This window comes from Pisolithus orientalis (assembly GCF_024613125.1).
Source record: "Pisolithus orientalis strain OTSU chromosome Unknown F5J12scaffold_2, whole genome shotgun sequence".
NCBI lineage: Eukaryota > Fungi > Basidiomycota > Agaricomycetes > Boletales > Pisolithaceae > Pisolithus > Pisolithus orientalis.
The window spans coordinates 1,035,173-1,061,149 of record NW_026260783.1 but is presented as its reverse complement, the minus strand read 5'-3'; the positions used below and the strand labels follow the sequence as shown (position 1 = coordinate 1,061,149).

At 50.2% G+C, this 25,977-nt stretch overlaps 10 protein-coding genes and 1 non-coding gene across 11 annotated transcripts; 6 read left to right on the top strand and 5 right to left on the bottom strand.

Annotated features, from left to right (window-relative positions):
• Positions 1-258: 258 nt before the first annotated feature.
• F5J12DRAFT_797378 (uncharacterized protein) lies at positions 259-1,833 on the bottom strand. Its single transcript, XM_051744157.1, has 7 exons — positions 1,634-1,833; positions 1,407-1,575; positions 1,302-1,352; positions 1,076-1,251; positions 972-1,025; positions 633-918; positions 259-587 (listed from the first exon to the last, which is right to left on the bottom strand). The coding sequence occupies exons 1-7, from the start codon at positions 1,696-1,698 to the stop codon at positions 519-521; spliced, it is 870 nt and encodes a 289-aa protein (XP_051604911.1). The 5' UTR covers positions 1,699-1,833; the 3' UTR covers positions 259-518.
• A 3,506-nt stretch (positions 1,834-5,339) lies between these two features.
• Positions 5,340-7,028, bottom strand: F5J12DRAFT_711809 (kinase-like domain-containing protein; the record flags this gene model as incomplete). Its single annotated transcript, XM_051740729.1, has 6 exons — positions 5,340-5,388; positions 5,465-5,614; positions 5,667-5,734; positions 5,785-5,931; positions 5,985-6,158; positions 6,213-7,028. 6 exons carry the CDS (start codon positions 7,026-7,028, stop codon positions 5,340-5,342), a joined length of 1,404 nt encoding a protein of 467 aa, XP_051604910.1.
• A 103-nt stretch (positions 7,029-7,131) lies between these two features.
• Positions 7,132-7,224, top strand: F5J12DRAFT_t27. Its single transcript has one exon. It is a non-coding gene; the product is annotated as a tRNA-Leu (tRNA).
• Positions 7,225-7,228: 4 nt separating this feature from the next.
• Positions 7,229-8,312, top strand: F5J12DRAFT_797319 (uncharacterized protein). The gene is made up of 2 exons (XM_051744156.1): positions 7,229-7,490; positions 7,544-8,312. Exons 1-2 carry the CDS (start codon positions 7,273-7,275, stop codon positions 7,896-7,898), a joined length of 573 nt encoding a protein of 190 aa, XP_051604909.1. The 5' UTR covers positions 7,229-7,272; the 3' UTR covers positions 7,899-8,312.
• Positions 8,313-8,917: 605 nt separating this feature from the next.
• Positions 8,918-9,516, top strand: F5J12DRAFT_713177 (acyl-CoA N-acyltransferase; the record flags this gene model as incomplete). Its single annotated transcript, XM_051740814.1, has 3 exons — positions 8,918-9,083; positions 9,134-9,219; positions 9,274-9,516. 3 exons carry the CDS (start codon positions 8,918-8,920, stop codon positions 9,514-9,516), a joined length of 495 nt encoding a protein of 164 aa, XP_051604908.1.
• Positions 9,517-9,715: 199 nt separating this feature from the next.
• Positions 9,716-10,783, bottom strand: F5J12DRAFT_190305 (uncharacterized protein). The gene is made up of 3 exons (XM_051738326.1): positions 10,729-10,783; positions 9,895-10,668; positions 9,716-9,837 (listed from the first exon to the last, which is right to left on the bottom strand). The coding sequence occupies exons 2-3, from the start codon at positions 10,516-10,518 to the stop codon at positions 9,802-9,804; spliced, it is 660 nt and encodes a 219-aa protein (XP_051604907.1). The 5' UTR covers positions 10,519-10,668; positions 10,729-10,783; the 3' UTR covers positions 9,716-9,801.
• A 2,291-nt stretch (positions 10,784-13,074) lies between these two features.
• F5J12DRAFT_887782 (uncharacterized protein) lies at positions 13,075-14,683 on the bottom strand (the record flags this gene model as incomplete). Its single annotated transcript, XM_051747213.1, has 3 exons — positions 13,075-13,641; positions 13,693-14,476; positions 14,535-14,683. The coding sequence occupies 3 exons, from the start codon at positions 14,681-14,683 to the stop codon at positions 13,075-13,077; spliced, it is 1,500 nt and encodes a 499-aa protein (XP_051604906.1).
• Positions 14,684-15,162: 479 nt separating this feature from the next.
• On the top strand, positions 15,163-16,371 carry F5J12DRAFT_797282 (bola-like protein). Its single transcript, XM_051744155.1, has 5 exons — positions 15,163-15,520; positions 15,575-15,673; positions 15,727-15,832; positions 15,905-15,945; positions 16,002-16,371. Exons 2-5 carry the CDS (start codon positions 15,617-15,619, stop codon positions 16,131-16,133), a joined length of 336 nt encoding a protein of 111 aa, XP_051604905.1. The 5' UTR covers positions 15,163-15,520; positions 15,575-15,616; the 3' UTR covers positions 16,134-16,371.
• Positions 16,372-16,396: 25 nt separating this feature from the next.
• F5J12DRAFT_797280 (uncharacterized protein) lies at positions 16,397-18,308 on the top strand. The gene is made up of 6 exons (XM_051744154.1): positions 16,397-16,505; positions 16,568-16,961; positions 17,019-17,137; positions 17,191-17,640; positions 17,693-17,723; positions 17,784-18,308. The coding sequence occupies exons 2-6, from the start codon at positions 16,892-16,894 to the stop codon at positions 17,933-17,935; spliced, it is 822 nt and encodes a 273-aa protein (XP_051604904.1). The 5' UTR covers positions 16,397-16,505; positions 16,568-16,891; the 3' UTR covers positions 17,936-18,308.
• A 204-nt stretch (positions 18,309-18,512) lies between these two features.
• On the bottom strand, positions 18,513-22,548 carry F5J12DRAFT_918420 (kinase-like domain-containing protein). Its single transcript, XM_051749224.1, has 17 exons — positions 21,877-22,548; positions 21,744-21,826; positions 21,086-21,694; positions 20,960-21,024; positions 20,748-20,903; positions 20,566-20,658; positions 20,451-20,513; positions 20,327-20,379; positions 20,233-20,264; positions 20,005-20,183; positions 19,918-19,931; positions 19,835-19,854; positions 19,697-19,784; positions 19,616-19,640; positions 19,321-19,560; positions 19,150-19,269; positions 18,513-19,092 (listed from the first exon to the last, which is right to left on the bottom strand). The coding sequence occupies exons 1-17, from the start codon at positions 22,269-22,271 to the stop codon at positions 18,823-18,825; spliced, it is 2,505 nt and encodes an 834-aa protein (XP_051604903.1). The 5' UTR covers positions 22,272-22,548; the 3' UTR covers positions 18,513-18,822.
• Positions 22,549-23,321: 773 nt separating this feature from the next.
• On the top strand, positions 23,322-25,314 carry F5J12DRAFT_797234 (uncharacterized protein). The gene is made up of 4 exons (XM_051744153.1): positions 23,322-23,643; positions 23,764-23,865; positions 23,924-24,566; positions 24,614-25,314. The coding sequence occupies exons 1-4, from the start codon at positions 23,538-23,540 to the stop codon at positions 24,882-24,884; spliced, it is 1,122 nt and encodes a 373-aa protein (XP_051604902.1). The 5' UTR covers positions 23,322-23,537; the 3' UTR covers positions 24,885-25,314.
• Positions 25,315-25,977: the final 663 nt, after the last annotated feature.

Genomic DNA, 25,977 nt, shown 5'->3' with positions numbered 1-25,977 from the left:
GATGAAGACCTCAGCACAAGGTTTTGGAAATTATTTCAGGTGTAAGCAATGCATGAATGTGCTGGACTGTACGATACGGCCGTAATTTTGTACAACACAATCGGAGTACTCATGGTCCAAAACAACACGCTCAAAACCTCAGAAGAAAATCATAATGAAGCACGATTGGGAGTTGAATCACGCAGATGCCAGCCACTCACCGCGTTAAATACCCAGGCTTGGTTGTGATACGAACTGTTCTAACATACCACAGGGATTCCCCGTCTCCACTTTAACGTCACACCAAGTAATCATGGCTGCTGAGTAGTTCCTGTATTCTAAAAGCAACGGGTAATGCCTCAGTGACGACGTCAGACCCCGACTTTCTATTCGAAACGTCGAAACGAACAGCAGGTTAGCATGAAAAACGAAGATTTCAGCGGATATTAATGCTCCAGGATATATTGCAAAGTCTTTCGAGAAAACAAAAACAAAAAAAGGAAAAAGAAAATAGAAAAAGAAAATAGAAAGCATCATTATCACTGGTATCTAGGGTGTTGATCATTAGACGAATGGCCCACCAAATTCCTGTCCTGGGGTGTGTGAAACTGCACCGCAGGTAAGCTTGGATCAGTACTATGAGGACAACATACGAATGGATCCATCAGGCTCATCCCTGGAAGCATTTGCGGCTGTGGCTGCGCCCAATGGTGTTGAGGTAGCTGATGTTGCGTGGGAGTCCGCACATGGAGTGGGTAGCCTGAGGGCGCATGGGACGGACCACCAACGCGCGGCTGATGCGAATGAATTACTGCAGTGGTACCCGTGTAAGTTGTGTCATAGCGAGGTTGGTTAGGCGGGTATGTCGACATTTCGGGTATCATCGAAAGAACACTAGACTGGCTGGGATGGTGCGGTTGTGGATAGCCATGCGACGTGCTGGAATTGTATGAAGACCACGGTTTGAAATTACGAGAACGGCAATGACTCACAGCTGGCGTCGTGCTGCCTCAGGGTCGGGACCTATCGGTAGCACCATGGGTTCACTGGGAGCGCTCTTTAAACGTGAAGAAAAAAATATTCAGTAGAGACTTGCCTGTGACGGCGCGAAACGGCGGGTGGACGGGTGTACTGGGGCGGCGTGTTGTCGCGTGTGGGGGGAGTCGACGTTTCGGAGATGCCAGACGACTCTGCTGTCGAGGGCCTTCCGTCAACGCACTCTTTCTTAGGTATTGGCTTCTTCCGTGTCGGGACGCCCTCCGGCCAAGTGCACTGGCACAGGATGGTCAGATGCCAGTTTTCTATAAACGGATACAGCCTACATCCCGCTGTCCATGCGTGCATCTCATGCAAATAGGTTTCGTCTCGTCGCACTGCTCAGTCGTGTTTACAGGTCATCGGATAACTCACAGTAGACAAAAGGGCACCTTTATTTTTTTAACGCGACAAGTCAAGCAACCTGTTTTACTCCTCGTGTACTTTGGACGTTTCCGCTGGGGTTCGGTGCGAGATGGGAGTCCTCCTGCATAAACATTGCCTGTAAGCGGCGGCGGCAAGTAGTGGGTGGTTGAGTTGTAAGCGTTAGGGGTGGATTGGCTGCAAGGCAACGATGGTCAAAGGCAACAGTCGGGAGGACAGATGAGCGAGTACTGACTATGTGATACTATCAGACATTGGATTTAGGATGGGAGGAAGAGTTTCGGGCAGCTGATCCTTCATAGTGATTTTATAAGTAACAGTTGTACGACGAAAGCTGGGAGAGTGGAAAGTGGAAAATGGACGGAGGGTCCACCCATTGTCACGGACCCGGAAATAGGTCTGGATCACTAAATTCAGATCTAAGGGTCATTTGTGTTGTAACAGATGGCATTTTCTGAGGTGCCATAACAATTTTCGTTTTTGGGAAGGCGGAGAATTTTCTAATAGACTTTTCACAAAGCATGCTGGCCTGCGTTTTTGTTTCGTAAATACACTGGTAAAGTAACAAACGACGGGGAAAAAAAATTGACAACGAAGGAGGAGAGAGAACAAACCCGCTTTCATGGATAATCGGCGCGTGATCTTGCCAACTGCAGTGCCTCTCGGAGGTAGTGTGATAGACTTGCAATCTGGACATAACAGGGCTGCCCTAAAGCATTTTTCCACGAGTATTTTTTTGCGGCAAATTTGACGATCTATTCCCTAATCTGGGCTGATCTCCTGGTCAAAGGACCTACACTGGGCTTCTTGGAACCCAACGTTGCACACTATTTTGTGGCAATTTTGATTGATAGACTATCCTAATTAAGGGAGATCCGTCGGTCCGCGCAAGCGCACGGTCGATCCTCCTGCACGTTACACATGATGCAAATTGTTTGTAGCCTCCATGACGGTGCAGCCGCCAGCCACCCATATGCCTTCCAGCCAGCTACATGCTATCTTCCTCACCTTTCCGTAACATAGAATAATATGTACTTGTGAAAGTGGCCGCATCACCGTAGTCACCATGGCACAACTAGTTTCGATCCCTAACACCGTATGTAAGATTCACACCACATACAGGTCCCCGCACGACTAGCGTCGTGCCCATTCACGTACATGGATTATCTTCTTTGTCAGAGTCCCCTTCAGTCCCCACCCTGATTCTCCACTTCCCGCGGTTTTCCCCCTAACAGCTGTCCGTCCCGGGGACAGGTTGCAGCTGGGACTCTGCATCCTTATCATACTTTGACCTCATCGGTGTCACGTGGTGCGGACCATCTGCCGTCGTTCTGAACATTCGTGGCTAACAGCTTGCCCCGTGATAAAACGTTGAACAAGATTCAATCGACTTTTGCTTGTGACGCCGTCCATTTTACATGTACAATAGCAAGGTAACGGGTCCCATGAGTTTGATCATTTGACACGTGTACCAACACATGGAAGTCGGCCTCAACGCGTGTAACGGACTTATCAGAAGCCCGCTGCGAGGCATGCTACTGATACCCAATCGGAGGGCAACAAATCCTTTTGATTGTGGCTACTGCAAACGCATTTCAATGACAGTCATGGAACCGATCAGAATCACTGAATAATTTTACGTCCAGCGAAGCTTTGACGCCTTGACATCACTGCCCAGAGACACAGCAAACTCAAACTCACTCAAACAGACAGCATCTCCTGGAAGTCCAACTAGGTACCGAGCAACGGTATTAGGTGTTCTTCTGAAAAAATAATATATATTTGTATAAAATATAAAATAAAAAGGACACCCACTGATACAAGCTACTCCCCTTTCTCATCGGAGTACGTCAGGTTCACGTACAATATAAGAAGCTGTCCACACCGTTACCCACATCGTCACCCACTACAGCGGTTTGCGGACCGTAAAGCTCTATTCTCTCCCATGAGGTGCGTGCACTAACCACAAATTTAGCAATTACTGATCACCAAGTTAGTTTACATTGACAGCGTGCGGACTGAAGGACCAGCGACCCTTTTATCAGGGAGATAGTACTTGCGAAGCCATATTTTTTGATTTCCTTATCGAAAAGGGCTGTAGCTTGCGATTTGAAAGACTTCGTTTCTCTGCTGGCGGCACATCGCCAGCCTATGTCAGTCACTTTTCCATGTAGGGTGACTGACGAAGAGGTCGAAAGCAGGCTGCCCTTCAGGAATGTCCTAACACTCACACCTCAGGATGTAATCGAGGAAATGCGGCATGAGCTTTTACCCACTCGCAGGTCATAACGTCAACCATTTGCTTCATTTTTTTTTAGTCCGTTGTGGTCCCGTCCAGAAGTTCGGTGGGAGGGAGGACTCTCACGATCTGCCATCTCTCTCTGGACAGGTGGTGTTGAAACGGCAGATACGCCGTTGACGGCCTACATGGGTTGGACTCTGTTCTTCACTGAAGCAGGTAATTATCTGTGTTGTTCTTTCCTCATTCTGATTATTTTCGTTGTTGCTAAGCGCGAAACTAACATGAATTCTTCGGTTAGCATGAAATCTACGTGAGTACAGCGATTCTAAGCAGGCTTAGCCTGTGTTTACGCACTACATCTGACACTACGAACTAGAATCACTGTAGCCACTGAGCCAATGGAGGATATCAGCTTCTAGTCGTCAAATCCTGCTGACCGTGTCTAGTAGTGGAAGGAACCTCAGTTGAAATACGAGTTACTGGGCCTGTATCCCAGACTGTAGCTGTCTGTTTGAGTTACAAGAAATTCCTTTGCCTTCATCAGAGCCTAATATTATATTGTGCGTCGTCTTTGCTGTAAAGTGGCGTCGCTTGTGATGGATCACGATCTATGCAGCAATTGGAGGTTCGCGGGATCGCTTATGTTCAGTGTGCAAGTTGACCTTTCCTCTGTACCACTCTATTCCAACCGTGCGAGGCGTAGCATAGTTGTATAACCATTTATTGGTGCCCGGTCTTGCCGACTGCACCCTCGACCTTTCAGCGGTAGTACTTCACGCGGAAGCCAAGTTCAAGTGGGAAACTGGGCTCACCGGGTGATTGCACAGAGTCACGGATATTCCAATCGACTTCCCTCCTCCGCATGTCGCGCATGAGATGATGTGGAATGCAAACAGATGGTTTGTACCTTGCCATTTGATTAGGAGTCTTGAATAACAATACGGACAGTATGGTGTATCAAGAGCGAGGAATCTCTCCGTACATAGCTCCTCCGAACAAATCGATGGGTAACTGAAAAAGTACCTGCCAATGCAGTTCGACTCGACTCACAACCGCAGCGCATCGCATCAAGTTTACTCGCCCGTTATTCACGGCCATGCCCTCGAGCATTCTCGAGATCTCTGCCATCCATAACAGTAGGCCAGATTCTCACCTCTGAGCATTTCCAAGTACGCACTCGTAGTCCAAGTCTGGGAAAATCATTCGTCGTTTGAGACAGCACCGGTCCGATATTCCGGGTCAGAGCTCCGGGGAGTGGCAATGATTGGGAAGGTGACGGTGATGATCTCTCTGTGCGCGCTTGTCTTAGAAGCGTCCAGGGGTGCCCGGAGGACTTATAGTATTTCACTTATAGACCAAGGGGCCAACCTTCTGAAATGGCATGTCTTTTATTCTCCTCTCTCGAAGTCCTAATAACAGACCTCCAGATTCGTCGCAAAACCGGATGAAATTAACATTTCCGCTTCGGAATTCTCAGCGGGTAAGATCCGCTGCAAGCTAGATATGTAATTGCAGCATATACTTGTGTTTCATTTGCAAGATTGCAGGAACGTGTACTTGTCCGGAGGTAGAGAGGAAATAAGGGAGATCAAGAAGGCTAATGGAGAGCAGGTATAGCAAATGACTGTACAAACTGAGAAAGATAAGCGGTGAGCAGCAGCATCTTTCGGCTCCAGGACATCGGTCATGCATGGGGAATCTAAAGTGGTGTCGGGAAAGGTAAACCTCGACTAGAGCTTGGCCGCGAGCTGGACGTGGCCGGTCAATGCGATCGCGGGGAATGATGGTTAATAGTACGACACGCGAAATACGGACGATGCTTACGCGTCGCTTGAACTGGATCGATTCCGGTTCCATCCCCAAACTTCACTGATCCATCTAGCCATCGGTACCTCCTTTTTCATTACACTAACGATCCAAGGGTGTGCTAGCATTTCTTTAGGTGTGGGGCGTGCGGTGTGATCGACGATCAATCTAGCGATGACGATAGAGAACGATGCAGCGAGCAGAGTCATAGATCACGTACGTTTGTCTGATAAAGTCCTTCATTTCGTCACTCCATTTGACATCCGGTTCATCCATCAGCTGTGGAGGCTAACGCGGAGTTAAGTGCTAAGGGTATGTCAGAAAAGCTCCGACCTTACATCTCCCTGTGTGATGTAGACGAGTAACTCGATAGATGTCAAGTCGTCCGGGAACGGGTAATGATTCTGGACGAGCTCCAGCAGCGTGATACCAGTTGACCACACATCAGCACGGATGCTGTATTCTTTGCCACTGATACGCTCGGGCTAATTTATGGATTTCAGCCACACAACCATGTACGACGGCGGACCACGCGCACTGCCATGTAAAAACTTGTTCCAGTGAAAGTTCCGGCCAAGGACTTGACAAGTTCACCGGAAACCCCAAAATCAATAAGGCGGACGACGCCCTGCCCGGTCAGAAGGACGTTGGAGGGTTTGATGTCTCTATGGATGGTCTTGAGAGAGTGAAGATACGCCAGTCCTGAAAGAACCTAGGGGAGCTCATGAAAAAGAAGACAAACTGTGAAATATCGATAAGAAGTCACCCCCTCAGCAATACGACCGGTAACTCTCTCGCTGATGCGGGCGCCACGTTCTTTAATACGCTTACCGACAGCTTCTAAACTGCCGCCGGCACAGAACTCCATCATGACCTTGACTTCGCTAGAGGAAGGTGACATGTAAGCCCCATAGAACTGGATGATATTGATGTGTTTCGAAGTGGAAGAAATCTGCAGCTCTCTTCCGAGCTGCTTTAGAGGTGCTTCGCGTGTAGTGATCGTCTTTCTCGCCAAGATGAAGCCGTTCCGGATGTCTCTAACTTTGTGGACTGCACCACCTTGACCTTCTCCCAGTCTGCATATTTCCTCCAAAACACTATCGGACCACTTGGTAGATCCGTAGGTTGAGATCTCATCAGCTGACATGTTGGAATCGACGGATGCTTTCTCGAACACAGAAACCAATTGTTCGATGCTGTTATCGCTGGAATCATGTTGTTCCGGGGGTCGAGGTGTCTGAAGCTGCGTGTCTGATGGACGAACGGTCGCACCGCCGGGGTTTTCTCCATCTAAACCAGGGGGGATGGAGGCAGGGCCTGCGTAGTAGTCGCTGATGCTGCCTACGCCACCAGATAGAGGTAGCTGAAGCTTTGGTCGCAAGCCATTTGTTCTAGGGGATGGGGAAGTGCCGGAGATGAGAGGGCGCGATGGGGTGGGTGATGAGGAGAGCTGCAGTGCCGGCGATGGGGGACGGAGAACTGATTGATCTACCGATGCCTTGCGAATCTGCAAAGGACGAGTCTCTGCCAAGTGGGGAGACTGGGAGCGGGGAGTCCTTGGGCCAAGCGGACGAGAGTGCATTGCGACGCTGGTCAACCGGCCACTGCAGGTCGAGTTCGCGACAGCGGGCGGTGCACCCCAGGATCAAGGGCTCATTAGGATCCATTAGCTTATTGTCAGCCACGGCAGTGTAGCCAAGTGGTTACGGCGTCACGTTTAGGCCACGTGCTCAAACCGTGATGGGTTTCCCTCGCGAGTTCGAATCTCGTCACTGTCAAATCCTTTTTGAAAATTCTTTATCGTATCTGCCACCCTATTGATCACCATGGCCTCTCACCTCAGCAGCTCTCCGTCCACCACGCCCCCACCGCCTTTGTCAAGACGGCGACCGAGACCACAGGGCATTGGAATCGACCCTTCGGCGCTCGCTGGAAAGGTCTTGACCCGGATAAGTCGCTCACCCGAGCATCCATGCATGCAGCTCCATTTCGTCGACGGCACAGTCTACCAAATTTTAGTTGCCGGCTATGATCCCGTGCATCGGTACGTCTCCATACTTGTTCGCTCCGATGACGGATATTTTATCCCCCCCCTAGTGGATTACCTAAAGCGCTGGAGATGGACCCCATCCTCGACTCCCTTCTTGGTGCCGCGGACGGATCGGTAGAACTCCAGCGGACTATCGACCATTGTGTTCTTGTCACTCTGTCTGACAAGGCGTTCGAGTCCAGGCAAAGAGAGCAGCGCTGGGATCAGAACCACGTAGGGGTGGCCTTCAAATTTCGCGAAGACCAAGTGTGGCATTGCGTGTGGGCGATGCTAACTGACCATGAAAATGGCATATGCGTCTTCCGAAGCTACAGCGACGTTTACCTCGATCAACTGCAATTGCGCCACTCTCACCGTAAACGCCACTCCCGCACACCATCCTCGCCCAATAAACGTCATTGACATTGTGCAACAGTATTTCTATAAACGTCATCATGACCGCAAACTCGACGCTTGCACGTCCACACTGTACTACTGAATTATCACTATATTCTGTCCATCGATTTGCTATGTATCCGACGTGTTGTTCCCGCCTTGCTGCACGCACTCCACACCCTGTAACTGGACATAGTCGTCAGCACACTCATACTTCTTGGTACCGCATTGTACAAGTAGGTAACATGTACTACATCCTCCATTCGATATCCAGTGTACGCAGATAGATATATCACATCGAAAAGCAGAAGGGGGGGAAGTCTTACTCTCACATCCTCGGCACACGAGTATTTACTCAACGGTCTCCATCCTACATCAATGTATTTTTTTTAAAAATACATCAATTAATACTTACGATGCAGGAGGCACCTTCCTGTCGCTTCCAAAATGGGCATAGTGACTCACAAAAGGTGTTGGGGTTGGGTTCACGTTAGCTTACATTTCCAGAAGCAAGATCGTGGGCGTCTCATTCAATGGACACGATCACCAAGGCCCCTCACAGACTCCGAGGGGAGTAGTGTGTTACGAGGAAATACAAGGTCCGGTTACCTACGCATCAACAAAGATCAGGAACGGACCCACAGAAGGCTCTGCGGCCAATTCATCATTTTGAATTCATTCGATATGGTCATAGATGGGCGATGTCCCTTGTTGTCCTTCGCTGCTTGTGACGTGAGCAGCCCATAAACTTAAGGAAGGTCGTATCATTGCGTGTTGGCAGATGAAGAGAGCATTCGTGCGGAAAAGTCAACATTGTCGGACCCTGAGATAAGACAGACCTTCAGGTCTTTGAATGCTCCCGATGCTAACTGGAAGAACTGTCAAGGTGTGTAAGAAAAGCTGTCCCATTTGGTCGGGATGCCATCATGCCATGGGGCCTATCTGTTACATACTTGCCTGATACATGAACGCGCTGTCAGCCATGTCCTTGGTGTCGCCATCATTACTCCCACGGTCTCCACTACCTTCGACCGCCCCCCAGTTGAATGGCAAGCCACCCAGCCCCCCCTGTGCGCCTGTCCTTTGCGTCGTTGACCCCTCAGAATGTCGGGACCATTCGAAAACTCAACGCCGTGCTTTTTCCTGTCAGATATGGCGAGAAATATTATCAGGACATACTGCAAGCAGAAGTCGAACCTTTCTGCCAGCTCGGTCCGTCCGTTTCGTGTCACCTGTCCGTCTCTTTTCTCACTTGTGAGAAGTATACTACAATGACATCCCGATCGGCAACATTTGCTGTCGGTTCGAAGGTAGAGATTTGTATCTCATGACCATGGGGATCCTTGCTGTGAGTCAGGTCCCGCCCTTTCCGTACTAATATCACTCACTCACATCATCCCAGCCTTACCGCTCCTGCCAAATTGGCTCCCAAGCCATCGAACGCATTATCGAGGCCGCGTCCTCTCATACCAAGCCAAAAATCGGACGGATATACCTTCACGTACAGGTATCAAATGAAGACGCCAAACGATTTTATGAGCGGCATGGGTTCAAGGAAGTAGGCATCCATGAGAACTACTATAAAAAGATCATTCCTCGGGATGCTTGGATACTAGAAAGACGGTTCCAGAATGCAGACAAGTGATTTGTACAATATTGATGAGCTATAGGAGTGTTCACATCAACCGGGGGATGCGTTTTCAGCAGGTGTAAGTCAGATGGTCTCGGAAGTACTACTGCCCGTATCTTCCAATACATACTAGGGAGCTAGTCTTGAAAGTGTTGCCTGGGAGCAGTACAGGATTGTTACAATATGCTGGAGGTGATGAATAATATGTCCTCGAAATTAATCAAGTCATAGTGCCGTCGTCACTGGTTTGGCGCGAGCCTCGCATGAGCGCTATCTCCCTTCGAACGGAATAGTGATAGATTATGAGTCGTCGTCTCGTCCACATTGCTTGACAAGCTGATCAACATTGAGTTCAGTCATACACTTTCTGTTGGGTGTAATGTGCTCAGATACCTGATGTCGTTTCAAAGCGTCTTTCCGGGTGAATGTCTTGCCACAACCACCATTGCATGAGAACGGTTTCTCCCCAGAATGCGTCTCTCTGTGCCGTTTGAGATCGTGTTGGCGGTTGAAAGACAGTGCACATAGGTCACACGAATAGGGACGCGCAGGGGACGCCGGATACTGTGGCGGCGGCTGCGGCGGCGTCGGAAAATACGGAGCAGGAGCGTGACTGCTGGGTTGGGATGGAGAACCCTGGTGGTGGTAAGGATGTGAAGTTGGGTATTGTGGTGCGCTGCTTCTGATTGGAATACGATGATCAGGAGGCGGCGGATAACTTTGTCGGGGGGCGTAGGGGCTGGGGGAAGCTTGTGGGTACTGAGCCTGCGGTTGCGGAGAGCAAACTACTCCAGGATGGCCCGCTACTTGTCCGCGGGCGTGATGGTGTGTTCCGTACGGAACGGAAGGGTCTGGCTGCGCAGTCATCTGAGCGTTCAGCGGGGGGTATGAGGGATGATATGACCTGGGGTCAATATTGGTCTGAGGTGGGTATTGAGAAGGAGGCTGAGTGCCCCCCGACCATTGACCCCTTCGACGGGCGTCGGGATCGTAGTGGTATGCACGTCGATCGGACATGTCAACACTGAGTGGGAGGGTGATACTAAGTATCCTGAGCACCTGCCCTGATCGCACAGAGGTTCATATGCATTTCCGGAACCGCTCAGGCGCGCACGACCAAAACACGAAAGATCGGCCACTTTCTGTAACCGCTAAACTGGCAGAACTCTGCAGACCGCAGGAGCGCAAGGTTAAAGTGACGTCGCCCTGATTGGGGATTGTGGGTACCTGATAACGAAGGTCATGTATCTGACTAGAAAGAGTTGGCAGCGGTCTGTAACAGCAGATAACCTCGTAAGTTTGTACCATATCATCCTCTAACCAAACTTAGACATTGACTCCCATTGGCCAGTGATGCTATGCACCTAGACTTGCCATCTCCTCAAGATATGATGGATGTCATCATCACCCATCAGGTACGTTCAACCCATCTTGGTAAAGTGTCAACTTGTCAGAATCTCTGGCCAAGGCAGTGCCTGTGAGGTCTCCTGACTTTCCGGAGCAGTGTGTGTGCAGATGTGGTTGCCTCCCTTCCAACCGCTGAGCATTCTCAAGTTAGCGGTTCTGCGCCATGCACTTTGTGGCATAGGCTCTTTACAGGCCACCGCCACCCCATCGTACAGAGAGCCAATCCGTATCTTCCCAAGCAAATGACGCGCCGTCAAACTTGATCTTTTAATAAAAATGGGGAAATGGCTTGTCAGGGCACATTACGGCTGAACGTTCCAAACCATCGGTCCCCTGAAAGAATATATGGATAGCCAGGGATAGCTGTTACTATCACTGCCCTGTCTTTCTGCGGTCTCCATTTTGGATCCCATCAATCTCAGTCGAAGGCGACCAGTCCGGATGCAAACCATGTTGAGGGGGGGCGGGTACTTACCATCGTCTGGGTAGTTTGGTATTCAGGGCACCGCGGCGTACCGATATATACGATCCTGCGGCTGTTCACCATTACCGGTGCCACGAACAGCCCGCCCCCCCCCCCATTCCGTCGTGGCGCCGAAGATGCGGTCTTGGCACATTCGGCGATCTGGGTGTTGGAAGGAACTATGTATGTATATACTAATCATCGCGTGATCATACCCATATTTCCGAGCGCTGGAGGAGCATTGACGTTCTGTCAAAGATGCTTCCTCACGATAAATGCACCAGACACAAGACAACGGAGCTGCATGTGGCGATCGTACGTGTACGAGCCGGTGTAGCTGCGCTTTAACAGATTTTAACGCAAGTGAAATGGTACGTGCTCTGTTGACAATGTAGCACTTACTAAGGATTTGTCTCAGCATACCCGGATCAAGGATAAAGCGCTTAGCATGCTAAGTTAGTGTTCACTTAATACCGCAGCGGGCGTTGTGGGAACTATTGGCACTCCCATGTCCGAGAGTTCGGCCAAAACTGTGTCGCAGCCTGTCGCAGCAGATTCGGGAGTTTTGACATTTCAAAGCAAATTTATTAAGGCTTGAAAACCAGGAACTGCACCGAACTACAACCCTTTACGGCTACATACATAGTTCAAGATTCCGCGTATTCACAGGGTACGTTCACCACATACTATATACGTAGCCGCTCAGGGGCGTTTCCACCTCACGTCACTAAGACGGGCATTTGCTGATTAATGGGCGTGGCACTAACCCATTTACCGCCGCCGATTGTCCCAATGGCAAGACGCACTGCAGCCAACTACATACCAGATTCCCGAGGAGTATGGTCAAGCACACCTGGGATAAAGGTAAATGGCCTTCCATGTTGCGTCAGACATTCCATACGCGAGCGTCAAGCGAGTCCAGGGAAGGACAAACGGAGGACCTCGAAAGTGCGGACATAAATTAGCTCAAGCCCTTTCGCAAAACCCGGGAGGCAGACGCCACCCAACCCGGGACACAAAAGTACAAATAGCTTTCCTGAGCTTGTATGATGCTATGTAAGCTGGGCGTTTGGGAAATGCACTTGATTCGGGGCTTATTGGAGCGTATCATGGGAGTGGGTATAGGAAAAAACTTTGCAGGTAAGCAACACGTGTGCCCTGTGTCACGTTCAGAAGGGTGACTGGACGCGCACGTGTAGGTCATTCCGAGGCAAGGATTGCGTCACACTGGCTCACAGGTGCCCTGGTCCATGTTAATTCTTGCGCAGGAACCAGCCTTGGGGCTCGGACCATCTTTCGTACCTAGAGGAATGGGGTAGTTGGAAAATGTCCAACGACGGATGGCTTTTGCTCACGCAAGGCTCTGAAAAATTAAAGGTTAGAGAGCAATAAATTCACCAACCCGATAGTAAGTACCGTCAAGTGCCATGAGAGACCCAGTATCAATCGCGGCTGTAGTGCTCAGTGTGAAAGAGGTCAAGTCTAGCTTATGCTGAGGGACGACACTCAGTTTGCTTGACAAGAATGTAGTGGTCTAAGTTAGGAACCTCAGACCCGGAACGGATTAGTATTCAACGACAGAGCAGTTGTAGCTTCGGTTCTTTACATGTAGTATGATCGGGTGAAGTACCCTGTCAGCCTCGTGCACTCTGCTCCACCCTCTTCCATGCGAAAACCTCCCTAGTTTCCACATAGTCGTCCGCTCACGATAAGAGCCACAAGTCGCACATAGCAAGGAGGGTCGCCCTGTACTCCAACCCCTCGCCTTTTTCCGGAAAAGCATTGTTTACAGCACGCTTCAGCCTACCATTCGATTGCACATCCTTCCAGCCTGGGTCTATTTGATCAGGAGTTGTTTGCGATTGGATCAGGGCATACGCGACAAGAAGCACGTATTTCATAGTAATCGCGGGTAACTCAACAAAATCTTGAGATTCGAGTAGGGCAAGCATGTCGTTGCACGAGGCCCCGGCAAGTCCAGTGGACGTCGATACTCCACCTTCCTTCGCAGACAATGCAGATCCCGCAGTAGCATGTGAATCACGCCGGGCGCGGGCTTGAGGCTTCGGTCGTCTGACCTTTCCGCAACTCTGAGAGACCCCCGACAAGTACCGCTGGCATAGTGCAACCTGAAAGTTGAGTATCGGCATGGTTTTGGGCAGGCTGGTTATCAACCACAAAACAGCATCAGGAGAAGAATACAGTCGTGCGATCACTGCCGCTGTAAACATATTGGCATCGAAATCGGTTGTCTGAGTGAGGTTGATGAGCTATGGGACTATGTTACCGTGGCAGTTCATGATGACGAAGATCGTGGTTACCAGTGTAAAGAGGCGGGTTCCCATCAACCGTCGTAGGCTGCAATCTTGCGTTGTGCAACAGACCATGATATCAAGTGGTGCATCAACGTCTTGCCTTGGACCACACCCGCCTCTCGGAAGAAGTATTTGCGATAACAAAAGCGGGGAGAACTTCACTATCACATTCTTAGTGTCGGTTTCACAGGAGATACCAGACGCACCACGGGATTTCTTCTCTGTAAGAAATTCATCCTTTTCGAAGACACGTAGAAACCAATCCAACACCGGCCACGCGTGCTCCGCTACAACGGCTGGGACTGGATTGCATGCGTTATCCGAGTCATCGTCTGCCGAGTCGATGGCGAGCTTCCTCCGTCGTTTCCTCTTCTCTTGAGGAAGAGGAGCGCATTTTCCGCGCTGAATAAAGTCCTCCTTGACTGTTGCCCAGCAGTGCCTGGCGTCCTTGATGCACAATGCCTCTCGTGCTATGGGAGAATCTTCGTCGTAATCTTTGCTTACTGCTTCTGATCGTGGGGCACAGTCATCCGCAGTTATGATCGCGTACATAGGCAAGCCACGGAACAGAGTGTCAGGGGTGTTCGTACAAAGGAAAGAGAATAAGAGTCGCTGAGCAGCCGCTGAAGCTGCGATAGTTGGGACAAAGGGAGTCTTCTGGAGGAGCTGCTTTTGCTTCAACGGCGACCCTTTGGTAGGCGAGAGGGGGGTTTGGGGTTTCTCCTGCTCATCCTCGGCGTGGCTGGGAGGCGGATACAAGGCGATGTAAAGAAGCTGACGGATGATGTCGCTTTCGTTGTGTTAGCAAGCCGAGTCATCACGACAGAATTTGAGTCAACCACACTCACGGTGGTGGTTTGAACACCGTCGACCGGAGGAGCTCGAGCGCGGCGATACCAGATTCATATTGGCCTTCTTCAAAACAAGTATCAACGAGATTGCGTTGGTTACGCGTCATCTCCCGCTCTTCCGCGATCTCTGTGGACGTGAGGGACATCAATGGAGTTAAAACAGGACGGAAAATATATTGTATCAGGGTAAGTAGGAAGAGCAAAGATCGCTTAGGTTCTCACGTGACTGACACTTCCTCAACCTGAGGGTGGAATGGTGGAATCCCAGAAAAAGTACTAGCCAAGTACCACGATGTGCGCGTCTATCGTCTCTCTTCGTATGAGCTGTCGATGAACAGGTGCTGACGCGGTATGACGGCAGTGTCGGAGAAAGTGATGCGCCGTTTTCACGAGCCATCACCTGAAACGTGAGCGGGAACACGAGCTGTTTGAGAACATCAACGGCGGGTACTAATCTTGCGATGCCATGACTGCGTAGCCACTGGGTTGCAACCTTTCATTGATGGGCATGCTAACTTTACATGCATGTGACCTTGTCCGGGGCATGAATGTATCCCCGGACCCCGAGCTTGCAGAGCCAAGCGGCGACCAGAACCGTCTTAGTGCCGTCCCGGCGTCCGTGCAAGGCTTATAATATGCTCGCTTTGCCTGACGAGTGTGAAACAAGAGACTGGCAGTCAGTAATGACGCAGTGTGACTTCGCATTTCTCGGCCCTGTACTACAGGTCGTCCTGCTGGTTCCGGTATTCAACGAGGCCTGGCAAACAGGTACCAGTTCAGATGATCCAGCGCAGAGTGACTATTGTTATGTTACTATGTCGTCCTACGGTGTACAGTGCAGGTATTTGCTGAGACAGCCTCCGAGTGGTCTAAAATTATCTGGTTAACTGTAATCATCCTCGTCTAAGCAAACCTGCCTTTTTTTTTCGGCTGCTTCTCCACTTGCTCGTCGACCCACAGTTACATAGCCACAGTATTGCTCAGTAACCACCTTCGCTCAGGCGCTCGGTTGAAAGTTGATGTTTCGTCTGAGTCAGACACGCTGCGTTTTCCACGTACTTTGGCGAGCTCATCGAAGAATGTCCAATCAGACGCTCGGGTCGATGGGCCCCGTAGAGACTGCCATACGGGAGAAGGTGAGGAGTCCTGGCAGATCTGGGCGAAGTGTTTCTCAGCTCCGGTGCCACAGTTGACCACCCTGCTTCAACCCTTGCAACTCACCATCACGAACGAATCGCACGTCCATCGCCACCACGCTGCAATGAGGGCTCAAGGCGGTGGCAATGGAGAAACGCGTCAGAATGATTTCCTCTGCTAGCTCTTCTTACAAGTGCATGTCCTGACAACCCCTGTGAATTCGTTCGCAGATTTCGACGTGTTAATCATCTCAGCTGCCTTCAAGGGAAAGGTGAAGCGTTCTTCGAACTCACATGACCTTTGTTCACAGTCGGTTGGCAATATTAGAGCACTATACAACGTCACCGGATGATTTACGCCGCACTGTCAGATGAACTGGCACAAGGGCTTCATGCCATCTCCTTGCGTACCAAAACGCCTGAGGAGGTCGACCCTGCGTCGGCTGCTAGTTCCCGATGACGCTGTGAATGACCCTGCCTCGGAGTCACTGGTTGGTGTTTTGTGGTTCGACAATCATGAGGGAGCCGTTGTTTAATTAATGTGCCGCCCAAAGCTCCTGGCGGTGGGTTCGCCTCAGGGCTCTGCCACATATACTGCGCTCAGTTTACACTGAGGATGGTCGGATGACTACATCTATCCTGTTAGATTTTTATTTCTAATGTTAATTTGGATGGATGGAGGATGGTCATGGCTAAAACGGTCTAAGAAGCGGGTGTAAATGTGGGGACAGTTGCTCATTCGCCATCATAGTGTCTGATCCGCTACTGCCATGCCGAGTATGAGATGCCGGCTTGTACAGGGAAACTATGCAGGTCTTGCAACGTTTATGAGGTATGCACGCAGTTGATCACAGTTCCTCTGCTGTGTCTTTTGGCTTGTGCCCATGATTTTAGTCAACCTATCCAGCCAATTGACCCAGGTTGATCCTCGTCGGGCGGTGCACAGCAGACCACGGGCGACGATCAAGAGGACTGCTGTTGACTAATTATGCCGTGGATACCGTGTCCATGCATCGGCTGCTTTCACACATCGCATTCTAGTTGGTGGGCGGACGAAGGTGCTTTCCGGGCTCAGCGTTTCGGAATGAATCTCATAACCATGCAACAACCACCGTGCACTGTCCGACGGGGGTATAAGACTTCAGGCTTGGAACCCTGCATTGCACTATCAAACAACCCCTTGGCGTTCAATTGTCCACATATCCAACTTTCTTTACCATGTCTAACTTCAGCGGGCATCGAGAGGAAGGCCGTCCGACGCTGCCTCCTGTCCGTGATTTGTTCCGCGGTAAGTTGTCCAAGTAGCCTACACACATCCTTAGTTCGAATGCCTAACTTTCTTCAGAGGAACTATCCTGTTCGCCCCGACCCCCAGTGACCTCAACGCCTCCCTGGATCGTTCCTTCTACTAGCAGCGAACGCGATCCCTATCGGCGCCCTCCTCAAGCTAACTCTTGTTTTCAGGTTAGTTCACATATCAAATCGTGGTATCCGTCACTAAGCACTGTTGCATCCAGTCTTCCCCGACTACTTTATCTTCACAAGAGCGACATGACCCGCGTGTCGCGTCCCTCCCGTACAACAACCCAGTTGGTCGAGATAATTCACCGATCTCTCATTATCATCCACAACATCGTCACATACGCCAAGAATGCGCGCCGTTTGATGTATCGCAACGGAGACCGTCTCGTGATCAAGTTTGCCCCCCGTCAGGATCACATATGTATTTCGACCAAAGCCCACCGCCCTATCCTGGAAGCTCCTGCCCACCCGTGGCAGGAATGTCGGCTCGCCACGCTTCTCTGGTGCCTTATCCCGATAGCCGGACGCAGCCCCAACGTAGGGATCCACTAGTTGGTTCGAGTACATCAGAAACTTCCCATAATTCACCCACGTCATCTGTGTCTACGATGAAATACGAGTGTATGTATTGTGGAAAGGGTTTCACTCGGCCCAGTAGCCTTAAGGTCTGCCTACCATTAGGTGCTTTGACGAACTTGCGCGCTGAACGTTTTCCAGATCCATCTAAATAGTCACACAGGGGAGAGACGTAAGTGTTGGCATACGTCAGTGTTGTCTCTTCAGAATGTCACTGAAGGTCGATCCGTAGCTTTCGTTTGTACATTTGAAGGCTGTGGTCGCAGCTTCAGTGTACTCAGTAACATGCGCCGACATGCAAGGGTACACGTGGAGGCCCCCGGCCGTCAAAATGAAGCTTCAGGCGACGAGCTCAGTGACAGGCATTCACCAGCTGAGCGTTAGCGCCCTCCACCGAATGGACGCTGTCTCCGACAGCAATGCCATCTCTTTCGCAGCTGCCCAAGGAAACTCATCGTAGCTCACAATTAAACTGCTACCTATATATTTTTAAATCGCATGTCTCGCCCCTCGCCCTCATCAATACCAATATTCACTCTCGTATGTAGCACTTGTTTACTTCGTTTTGTTTCGCCGGTACGCTATTTATTCCTTTACCGCGTATATTATATACCGCCGTCCTCGGCTTTGTAGAGGCACTGCCTTGCATCGAGAAGCTGTATCGGATGGCCCTTAGTATCTTCAGTGTATAGAGAACGTGTCAGCCCTCCTTTGTAAGGAATAGTTCTAGTTTCATTAATAAAAGTCCTGTCAAGTGTAACCTTGTGCAGTGTGGTCTTTCTAAGAGCAACAGTAATTAGCTATCCTGTGGCTTCCTGGTCAAGTTCAGCAAGACACCGGTCTACTTCATACTTGCAACGTGAGCTTACGATATCCCGGAGCACGCGTCAAGCACGCAGTCAAGTGATGTCATACAAATTGTGTGCTGAGCACCTCAAGTTGGGCATGAATTTCTCCACTACGGAATTTTGGGATGCTGCATTATGTCCAGGATTGTTGCACCAAACCGGACTGTCACCCCCAGAGAAAGCCCGACGCACGCACTCGCAGGACACATGTGTTATTACAACATACATCATACAAGGAAGAAGGATCAATCGATCACAGCCCCTACAAGCGCACATTAGAAGTACATGTCCGCAAACCATGTCGTCACGACCTCCGTGTTTTGGCAAGGACGCTACTCTCTTCGTACGCCACTGCCGCAAGGGAACCGTCGAAAACGCACCTCCACGGAAAAGAATAGGGCCCCCCTACACGCCTTTCCCAGGCTACAGCGAGATAGCACGGCCCGTGCTTGAGACGCGCACATTGCGAAATCTAGAACGGCCCCTTCCATGTGGTTCTCGTCTACTGCCGTCTGCTGGCGACTCAAAAGCTCGATCTGCACGGGTATAGGTGATCGCGCGGGGGCTCTTGTGTGTAAAGCCCGCAAACGCGAGGGCCTTCCGTACATTTAAAATTTCTTCGCCATGAATTCTATCTCGCAGAAGTGGGTCTTTGGTGGCATCTGCGAGCACACCGCTTACAGGAGCTAACGGCTGACAAGAAGTAACACGTTGGCAACACCGGGCGGGTAGAGTCAGAACACACGCTACCTCGGGTGGTATTTCGGAATCAAAATGTCTAGTATCCTCTGGATCTGATAGTTCTGGACGGTAGGGGGCAGGATATTTGTGAATACTTTCCCAATCAATACCTCTGAACCAGGGATGTGCCTGCAGGAGTAGTCAGGGTAGCACAACTTCGCGACGGACAGGTTTGCGGACCTTGATGAGCTGTGCACCGTCCCCAGTATGTGAGGGAGGTGACAGGAAGCCGCTGCGGCGTGCGTGTGTTGCATGGGTATCCAGTCGAAACACGGATGCTGTACTTTGACTCCCCAAACGGTCTTCCGGTTCACAGAGCAGCTGTCGCATCAAATTGATACCCTCATGCGAAACATGAGGACGGGGGGGGAATTTGAGCGTATCCTTCCAATTGAGAATTTTTTGGCGAGTGACGTGCCGCTACAAAGCGTGTAAGTGAGCCATCAGTTGGAAAACAAAGGGAGGGGGGGCATACAGAACGACTAACGAACGGGGGGTACCTGCGCAGCACAGCGCGATGAGCCACCAAATTGAATCAACACGCGTCCAAACTCACCCATACAGGCATTCGAACATAATCACACCTAAACTCCACCAGTCACAGGAGAAAGAGTAGCCACTCCCCCTGATAACTTCGGGAGACACTGGAGCAAGGAATGGAGGGGTCCCTGCGGAACAAGGAAACGAAACTCACTATACGAATTGGTCCCACACCTTCGGAACAGAATAATGGAAGTTGTCAGGAAATGGCGCTAAGGGAAGTCGGACAGGACCTACACGGAGTACGCTAACTAGTGCATGCGGTCAACGGAAGGGTCAAAACAATCCGGGCGGAAATAGGCTAGCCCACGGCAACCAACGTACCTTCCTACGGTTCTTTTCGCGCCAAGTAAAAATACCGCCCTGGCCATCGCCGCCGTCCATAAGCAGTTTGATTTCTTTCTTGTCCATGCGCTTGGTCTTCGTTCCATCGAGCGGGCTGCTACCATCGTCAAGATCGATTCCATATGTACGCAAAAGATGCCGTCGTTGTTGCTCATAATCTGCGTTGTGACCGTCAGCTGTATTTCAGGCTCACTTGTTTTGACTGACATAAAGTATCATGTGCCCAATGAAGGTCAGTGCTGTTTGGGTTGCATTCAGTATACTATCGAGGCAGTCCCCGTGGGATACTATGGACACTGACGCAAGTCCAAAGTCGCTCAGGCGGATGTGACCTTCTGGATCAAACAAGAAGTTCTATCAGAAGGGGAAAAATTAGTTAGCGTTATCTGACAACGGGCCTAAATTTCTAAATATTGACACCTCACATCAGGTTTAATGTCACGATGAATGAAGCCGTGTCTGTGGCATGACTCGATAGCTAGGACCATCTGGACATAATGCGCTACACAGCAAGCAGGGTGCAAAAGAGGAAGGGCAAACCTCGGCCACATAGAAACGGGTGAAGTCTTCGTCGAATACGTCCCGCTCTATCAGAAGATTGAGGAGATCTCCACCTCCCATGTACTCGAGTATCTGTAACCGTATTGTATGAAATCAAAATGAGATTAGTGGCTCGTGATGAGCTCCTGTTCGGAAGGTCGCGTGGTGATAGAACTACGGACCAGATACAAGTTGTCACGGTCTTGGAAGCTGTAGTACAATTTGACGATCCACTCCGCTCCACCAGGAGAAGGAACCAAGGACGCAGATTTAAGAATATCACGCTCAGCACGGATATGACCTTCTTGCCCTTTTCGTAACATGTCCGTTTTGCGTAACTGTTCATAAGATGTGGGATAAATATTTCAAATGAAACTAAACCAAATGCAAACACCTGTTTCATCGCAAACAGCTGTCCCGTCGCACGTTCCTTGATCAAGGATACAACTCCAAAGGCACCTGTGGGATTGAGATTGAGCGAAGTGTGCTGTCTGAGATGTAATTGGAAGAAAGCAAATACCATGACCAATGGTCTTGAGTTTGATAAATGCTGTAGCATCAACCTTTCTTCGACGTTCGCGAAGGTAGTCGGTTTCGTTTTGACGCCATTTCATGCGCAGTCGTTCTTTTTCTTCCTCACTAAGATTCATGGCAATCATGTCTTTCTCCATGGCGACCCTTCTCTGTTCCCGTGAAGGAGGTTGCCTAAGGAGGGGAAAGTAGAGATTTTCGAAGTAAATCCGGGCAGATACAGCTTTTTCCAAGGTGGCCAACGATGGAGTGATTTGCCGCCTGCGATAATTGCAAGGAAACAAATTTTCAACGGTGGTAGGGTCCACACCTCCCCGTTCAACGACTTTCGAGTGTGCTTGGAATATACCACTACACAGACTGGTGGAGGTCCCAGGAATATCAAGAAGATTTTCTGTAAGACTAATGTGAACGTTTTCCACGGCAGCAGTAGTCAGTGCTGAATTTGTGCTGGTGTCATTGACTACTCGTAAAGGAGACCGTTGGTCGCCAGTGGTACTGTCGACTGAAGGCTTCAAGGCATTCACCACCTCGTTTATCGCCTTGGCCTGGTTAATCTGTCTCACACGAGCTTTAATGGGACAAGCCCACCGTGGATCTGGGGTTGATGAGGTTTAAATCGCATGACGTTGACTCTCAATACTAACCTCCCAGCTTCCCAATGCCGTCTGGACTCCATCGAGTGAGCAGGGCTTCTGCCTGATCAGCATCAGAAGCGTGAACAAGGTGCCTGAAATCGGGAACGTCGCAGTAAAGGCGGACGCCATTAAAATAGCTTACACGAAACCGGCAGGGTGAGAGACCATGTCCTTGCTGATCTTCCTCGCCTTCTTCAAAGGAGAAGGGGATGGTGGCACTTGGCTAAAACATGTGTTATTCCTTGGACTGATCTCCTCGTACCTCGGGCCAGTCACGGGCTTCGACAAATACTGAATGCTAGCCGAGCCCCAAAGCCGGCCCGACGAAGAGGGCGTTGGAATCATAGCCAACAGATCATAGAATCCCTTGTGTAGGATGGTTCCGACTGGGAGCGTTGGCATCGAAGGCGGAGGGCAGTGAGTTGGACATGGACGAGGGGAACCTGCCATTAGTGGCATTAGATCGCTATTTGTCGGATGACCGTCGTGGGCTGCGCCGGGCGGGCGAGGTAGCGGACGTGGAGATCGCGCCGCCATCACATCTACTAATGATAGCAGAGAGCCCCGAGTGTACTACCGACCGTGAGAAGAAGACGTGCGACCGCCCGACCTTTCGGGCAGACCTGTTATTCGGAAGCAAAACTTTTTGCGTTCGTTTCTTTCGTTGCTGATGGCTCAAAACCCACCAACAGCGATAGCAGATTGGATCTTCCTGATACGGAATCAGAAAGAGTACAAACTGGTCGGAAGGGCCTTCTCTTGGCCTGTGATACTATTTGAACAATTTACACTGATGGGCCTTACTTCCCAATCTAAGATTAACGATTCGTCACTCTTGTCCCCCCGGTCTAGCAGTTGTCATGTGTTGTTCATTTCCCCGATTGTGCATTCCCTCGCGATCAAACTACTGTTTCATTCTCGTCAGTTTTCCTTACGGTGATGATAAATGCCTATTTCTGGTTCCTCGAAATGTACGAGATTCTCGATCAATGTGTCCGCATCAGCGGAAAGTGTATCCACCTGACAATGTCATGGTTCTTTCGTCACCTAGTGCGTATTATGCTGTCCCTGCCCGGGTTCGCTGACCACACATAATCCCCGTATACAACAGTCCACTATTTGCCATACCCCGGCCTTGCCATGGTGGGAAGATCGTGACATTACTGATGGGGTACTGTTTCCTGTTGGTAAACGCTTTTGAAGTGACCTGCGGTGTGTCACAAGCCGGCCACGAGGCATCGTCCGACCTAGGCATCGGTGACAATGCAATTTCCGCATGTTGAGAATTGACACAGCATTCCATCCGCATTCCCTTCCTTGCGGCTCGTTCCTTCTTTGGATCACTCCAGTGGAAAAAAAAAATCCAAGGCCGCGAAGATTATTATTCCTGTTTACATACAACAAGGTTCGTCCGAAACCCCCAACTGGTCTCGGATCTGGCTAGTGCTATTTGTGGTCGAAGGTACATCCTCTTAATCCCCTCCGACACATTTATTAGAAGGTGCTTATTCCGCACTCATCAACGCCCGATCATACTCGTGTCTCCACCTACACCCTTACCCTGCTGTTCACACCACACCTCGTGTCAAGCCATTTACCGGCCTTCATGTTTTCCTCGTTCATCCAACGGCCCTGATCATTTGTCCGAAGTCATAGCCTCTGCTTCCAAAAGCCATTTCTTCTCTCACCATCGGTCGCTAGCGCGTCCAGCGCGTGTCCCTTCATACTTATAAGCCGAAATTTCTACGTTCATTGAACCATAATTTCCCTTCCTTCCTCTTTTGCCTATCTGCTTAACTTACTATGACGACCCCGAGGAACGATCGTATGTACGAGAGTGCCGGGAAAACTCGTAGAAGCCCTCCTGGAGGGGATTCGCAAAGTAGTGGTTTCTTTCAGACGGGACAGGGTGGGCGAACTGTGCTCCCTCCTCTTTCTTCAGCGTTTCCAACCTCCTCACGTTCTCCAGGTCTGTTTTCCTACATAGTGTTCATGCAATATGCTCAATTTGATGGCTTCCCGCGTATAGTGCCCAGCCACTATTCTAATCAATATTTGCAGTCGCGGTCGTCGCCTGCCAAAGCTGAACATCCAGTGTCTACTTACAGTCAGTGGCCTACATCAGCTACCCGTGCGTAGTCATACGGCTGCGCTTTATATGCATATGTACTCATCGTCCTTCAATGAAGCTGTTTCTGTAGCACAGCAACATTCATCTCCCCTTTATGAACACCACTATGATTCAAGATATCAACAAGCGCAAGGCTATCAACCATTTCCTCCGCGGACGTCGCCTCCAGTACCTCCTGATTCCCGCAAGCTCCCTCCACTTAGCGTTCCGCCAACTACGATGAGGGATGACCGATGGCAGGGGGGCACTTACGGTTCTGTAGGACCACAACTGAACTATGGTGACATACGTTCGCCTACCGCTACCTACCCTTCGGAGTATGCGCAATACCAGCACCAAAGCTCTTACTCGTACCCTCCTGTACCCGATACGCGTGGCCACCCAAGCCAGTTATCAATGCATCCCTGTCACCCAATGTCCATGGGAATGTATCCACCAGAACGCGGGCTTCCAGCGCAAGTCGAGACCCATGGAACCTCTCCTTATTCCCGAGGTCCAGTTACAAATACGCCCCTAACTCAAGAACCGGCAGCAATGCTATCCACGGAGGAACCGGCGATCAAGAAGAAGCGCAAGAGAGCTGATGCTGCGCAACTGAAGGTACTGAACGAAGTATACAGCCGTACGGCGTTTCCTTCGACCGAGGAGCGCGCCGACCTGGCGAAGAAGCTCGATATGTCGGCCCGGAGTGTTCAGATATGGTAGGCAGAAGAGCCTTTTTTTCTGTATTTCTTATCGACCAGAACAGGTTTCAAAACAAAAGACAGTCCATGCGGCAGACAACCCGCCAAGCCTCAAGTTCTGTCAACACTGCGTCGCAGCATCAATCGTTTTCCGCGCCATCTCAAGGAGGTGACGCAAGCCATGCACCTTACAGCGGCAGCACAAGTCCCACTGCCGGCCCCACACAGCCATACTTACCGCGCTCGGAGTCGCGCGCGCCTGGTAGCCTAGATGCTAGGTCGTCGATCAATACCAGACCTGAAGGTGATCCTCGCAAATGGTCGAGTCGTTATTGATCTCGATCAGATTCACGTGCGATTTCGCTATCCCCTAGATTCCCCCATATACCAGAAGTCAATTCCTACCAATCTTTGCAGATTATATTTGTTAGGACATCGATCGTTCTTTATATCTACAGGCTTTAATTGTTGTATATAAACCATCTATTGGTTGGGTGCATCTGAGATCCACATGCGTCTTTGCCTCCTTGTTCACTTTATGCACAGAGTATGTGTAGTTTGTATAATTGCGATTGAGACTTGTACCGTCCCCCTTGTTAGTGCGGGCTTGAAACTCGCGTTTCTGCGATTCCAGTATGATGTCACTCGGCATCGTACAGCTGTGACTCCATTGTCATCGAGATAGTGATAGCGCCCACTACAGATGATAGTCAACTTTATCGCCCAAGTAGGTAGGTCCGCACGAGAAGGTTCAATAAGATACACGAGGTCCACTGGCAGATTTGGCGTGCTCGGGGACGGTACCATTCTAATTGCCAAGGACATCTTATCAGTCACATGCACGGAGGGCTTTTCGGACTTGCGCCGACAATTCCAATTGAAGGGACAATCACCACTCGCTTTTGCAGTCCCAACTGAGAAATGCCGCATATCTTGGGGCTTCACTGGAGTTTGGGCGGGAAACTTTGTCTCGTTCACTACGCGGATAAAGAGGTCTTAGTTTCTCGCGTTGACATGACTACACTGCTAGCACCGAGAGAATGAACCAATAACAGCAAGTACTGCTGATTATGTTTACGATTTAAGACGGCTGAGGTCAGTGGCCAACCATTCATTAAACCCAAGCTGACCGAGGAAGCTGAGTTTAAGAGGTTTAGGTTTCGAATTCATTTACAACCATTAAAATTAAGTTTTGTGGGTGTCATTCACGATAGTTATCTCGGATGAAGTTGTGACTGGGTGTGGGTAACCCAATATATTCAGTAAAAAAAGATCAAAGAAGCAGCGTTCACTGCAAATGATTCATGAACAGAAAGAACCTCCGTAGCGATGGGCTCGCACTTTGATGGTTTCGAGTTTCCTTTTGGATCCCAGCCCAGGCGGAAGCAAATTGCTTCTTTTCAGAAAAGGTAATCTTAGATCGTGTGCC

Coding starts and splice junctions, on each gene's coding strand:
- F5J12DRAFT_797378 (XM_051744157.1), bottom strand. CDS start 1,698: ATGAAGGATCAGCTGCCCGAAACTCTTCCTCCCATCCTAAATCCAATG. Junction 1,576..1,633: donor ATGTCTGATAGTATCACATA/GTCAGTACTCGC, acceptor GTTGCCTTGCAG/CCAATCCACCCCTAACGCTT. Junction 919..971: donor GAGGCAGCACGACGCCAGCT/GTGAGTCATTGC, acceptor ATACAATTCCAG/CACGTCGCATGGCTATCCAC.
- F5J12DRAFT_797319 (XM_051744156.1), top strand. CDS start 7,273: ATGGCCTCTCACCTCAGCAGCTCTCCGTCCACCACGCCCCCACCGCCT. Junction 7,491..7,543: donor GGCTATGATCCCGTGCATCG/GTACGTCTCCAT, acceptor TCCCCCCCCTAG/TGGATTACCTAAAGCGCTGG.
- F5J12DRAFT_190305 (XM_051738326.1), bottom strand. CDS start 10,518: ATGTCCGATCGACGTGCATACCACTACGATCCCGACGCCCGTCGAAGG. Junction 9,838..9,894: donor ACGCTTTGAAACGACATCAG/GTATCTGAGCAC, acceptor AATGTTGATCAG/CTTGTCAAGCAATGTGGACG.
- F5J12DRAFT_797282 (XM_051744155.1), top strand. CDS start 15,617: ATGTCCAATCAGACGCTCGGGTCGATGGGCCCCGTAGAGACTGCCATA. Junction 15,674..15,726: donor AGACTGCCATACGGGAGAAG/GTGAGGAGTCCT, acceptor CCGGTGCCACAG/TTGACCACCCTGCTTCAACC. Junction 15,946..16,001: donor CAGCTGCCTTCAAGGGAAAG/GTGAAGCGTTCT, acceptor TGGCAATATTAG/AGCACTATACAACGTCACCG.
- F5J12DRAFT_797280 (XM_051744154.1), top strand. CDS start 16,892: ATGTCTAACTTCAGCGGGCATCGAGAGGAAGGCCGTCCGACGCTGCCT. Junction 17,138..17,190: donor AAGCTAACTCTTGTTTTCAG/GTTAGTTCACAT, acceptor TGTTGCATCCAG/TCTTCCCCGACTACTTTATC. Junction 17,641..17,692: donor CTCGGCCCAGTAGCCTTAAG/GTCTGCCTACCA, acceptor AACGTTTTCCAG/ATCCATCTAAATAGTCACAC.
- F5J12DRAFT_918420 (XM_051749224.1), bottom strand. CDS start 22,271: ATGGCGGCGCGATCTCCACGTCCGCTACCTCGCCCGCCCGGCGCAGCC. Junction 20,184..20,232: donor TTGGGCACATGATACTTTAT/GTCAGTCAAAAC, acceptor GTCACAACGCAG/ATTATGAGCAACAACGACGG. Junction 19,561..19,615: donor CCCCGTTCGTTAGTCGTTCT/GTATGCCCCCCC, acceptor CACGCTTTGTAG/CGGCACGTCACTCGCCAAAA.
- F5J12DRAFT_797234 (XM_051744153.1), top strand. CDS start 23,538: ATGACGACCCCGAGGAACGATCGTATGTACGAGAGTGCCGGGAAAACT. Junction 23,644..23,763: donor TTTCTTTCAGACGGGACAGG/GTGGGCGAACTG, acceptor TCCCGCGTATAG/TGCCCAGCCACTATTCTAAT. Junction 24,567..24,613: donor GCCCGGAGTGTTCAGATATG/GTAGGCAGAAGA, acceptor CGACCAGAACAG/GTTTCAAAACAAAAGACAGT.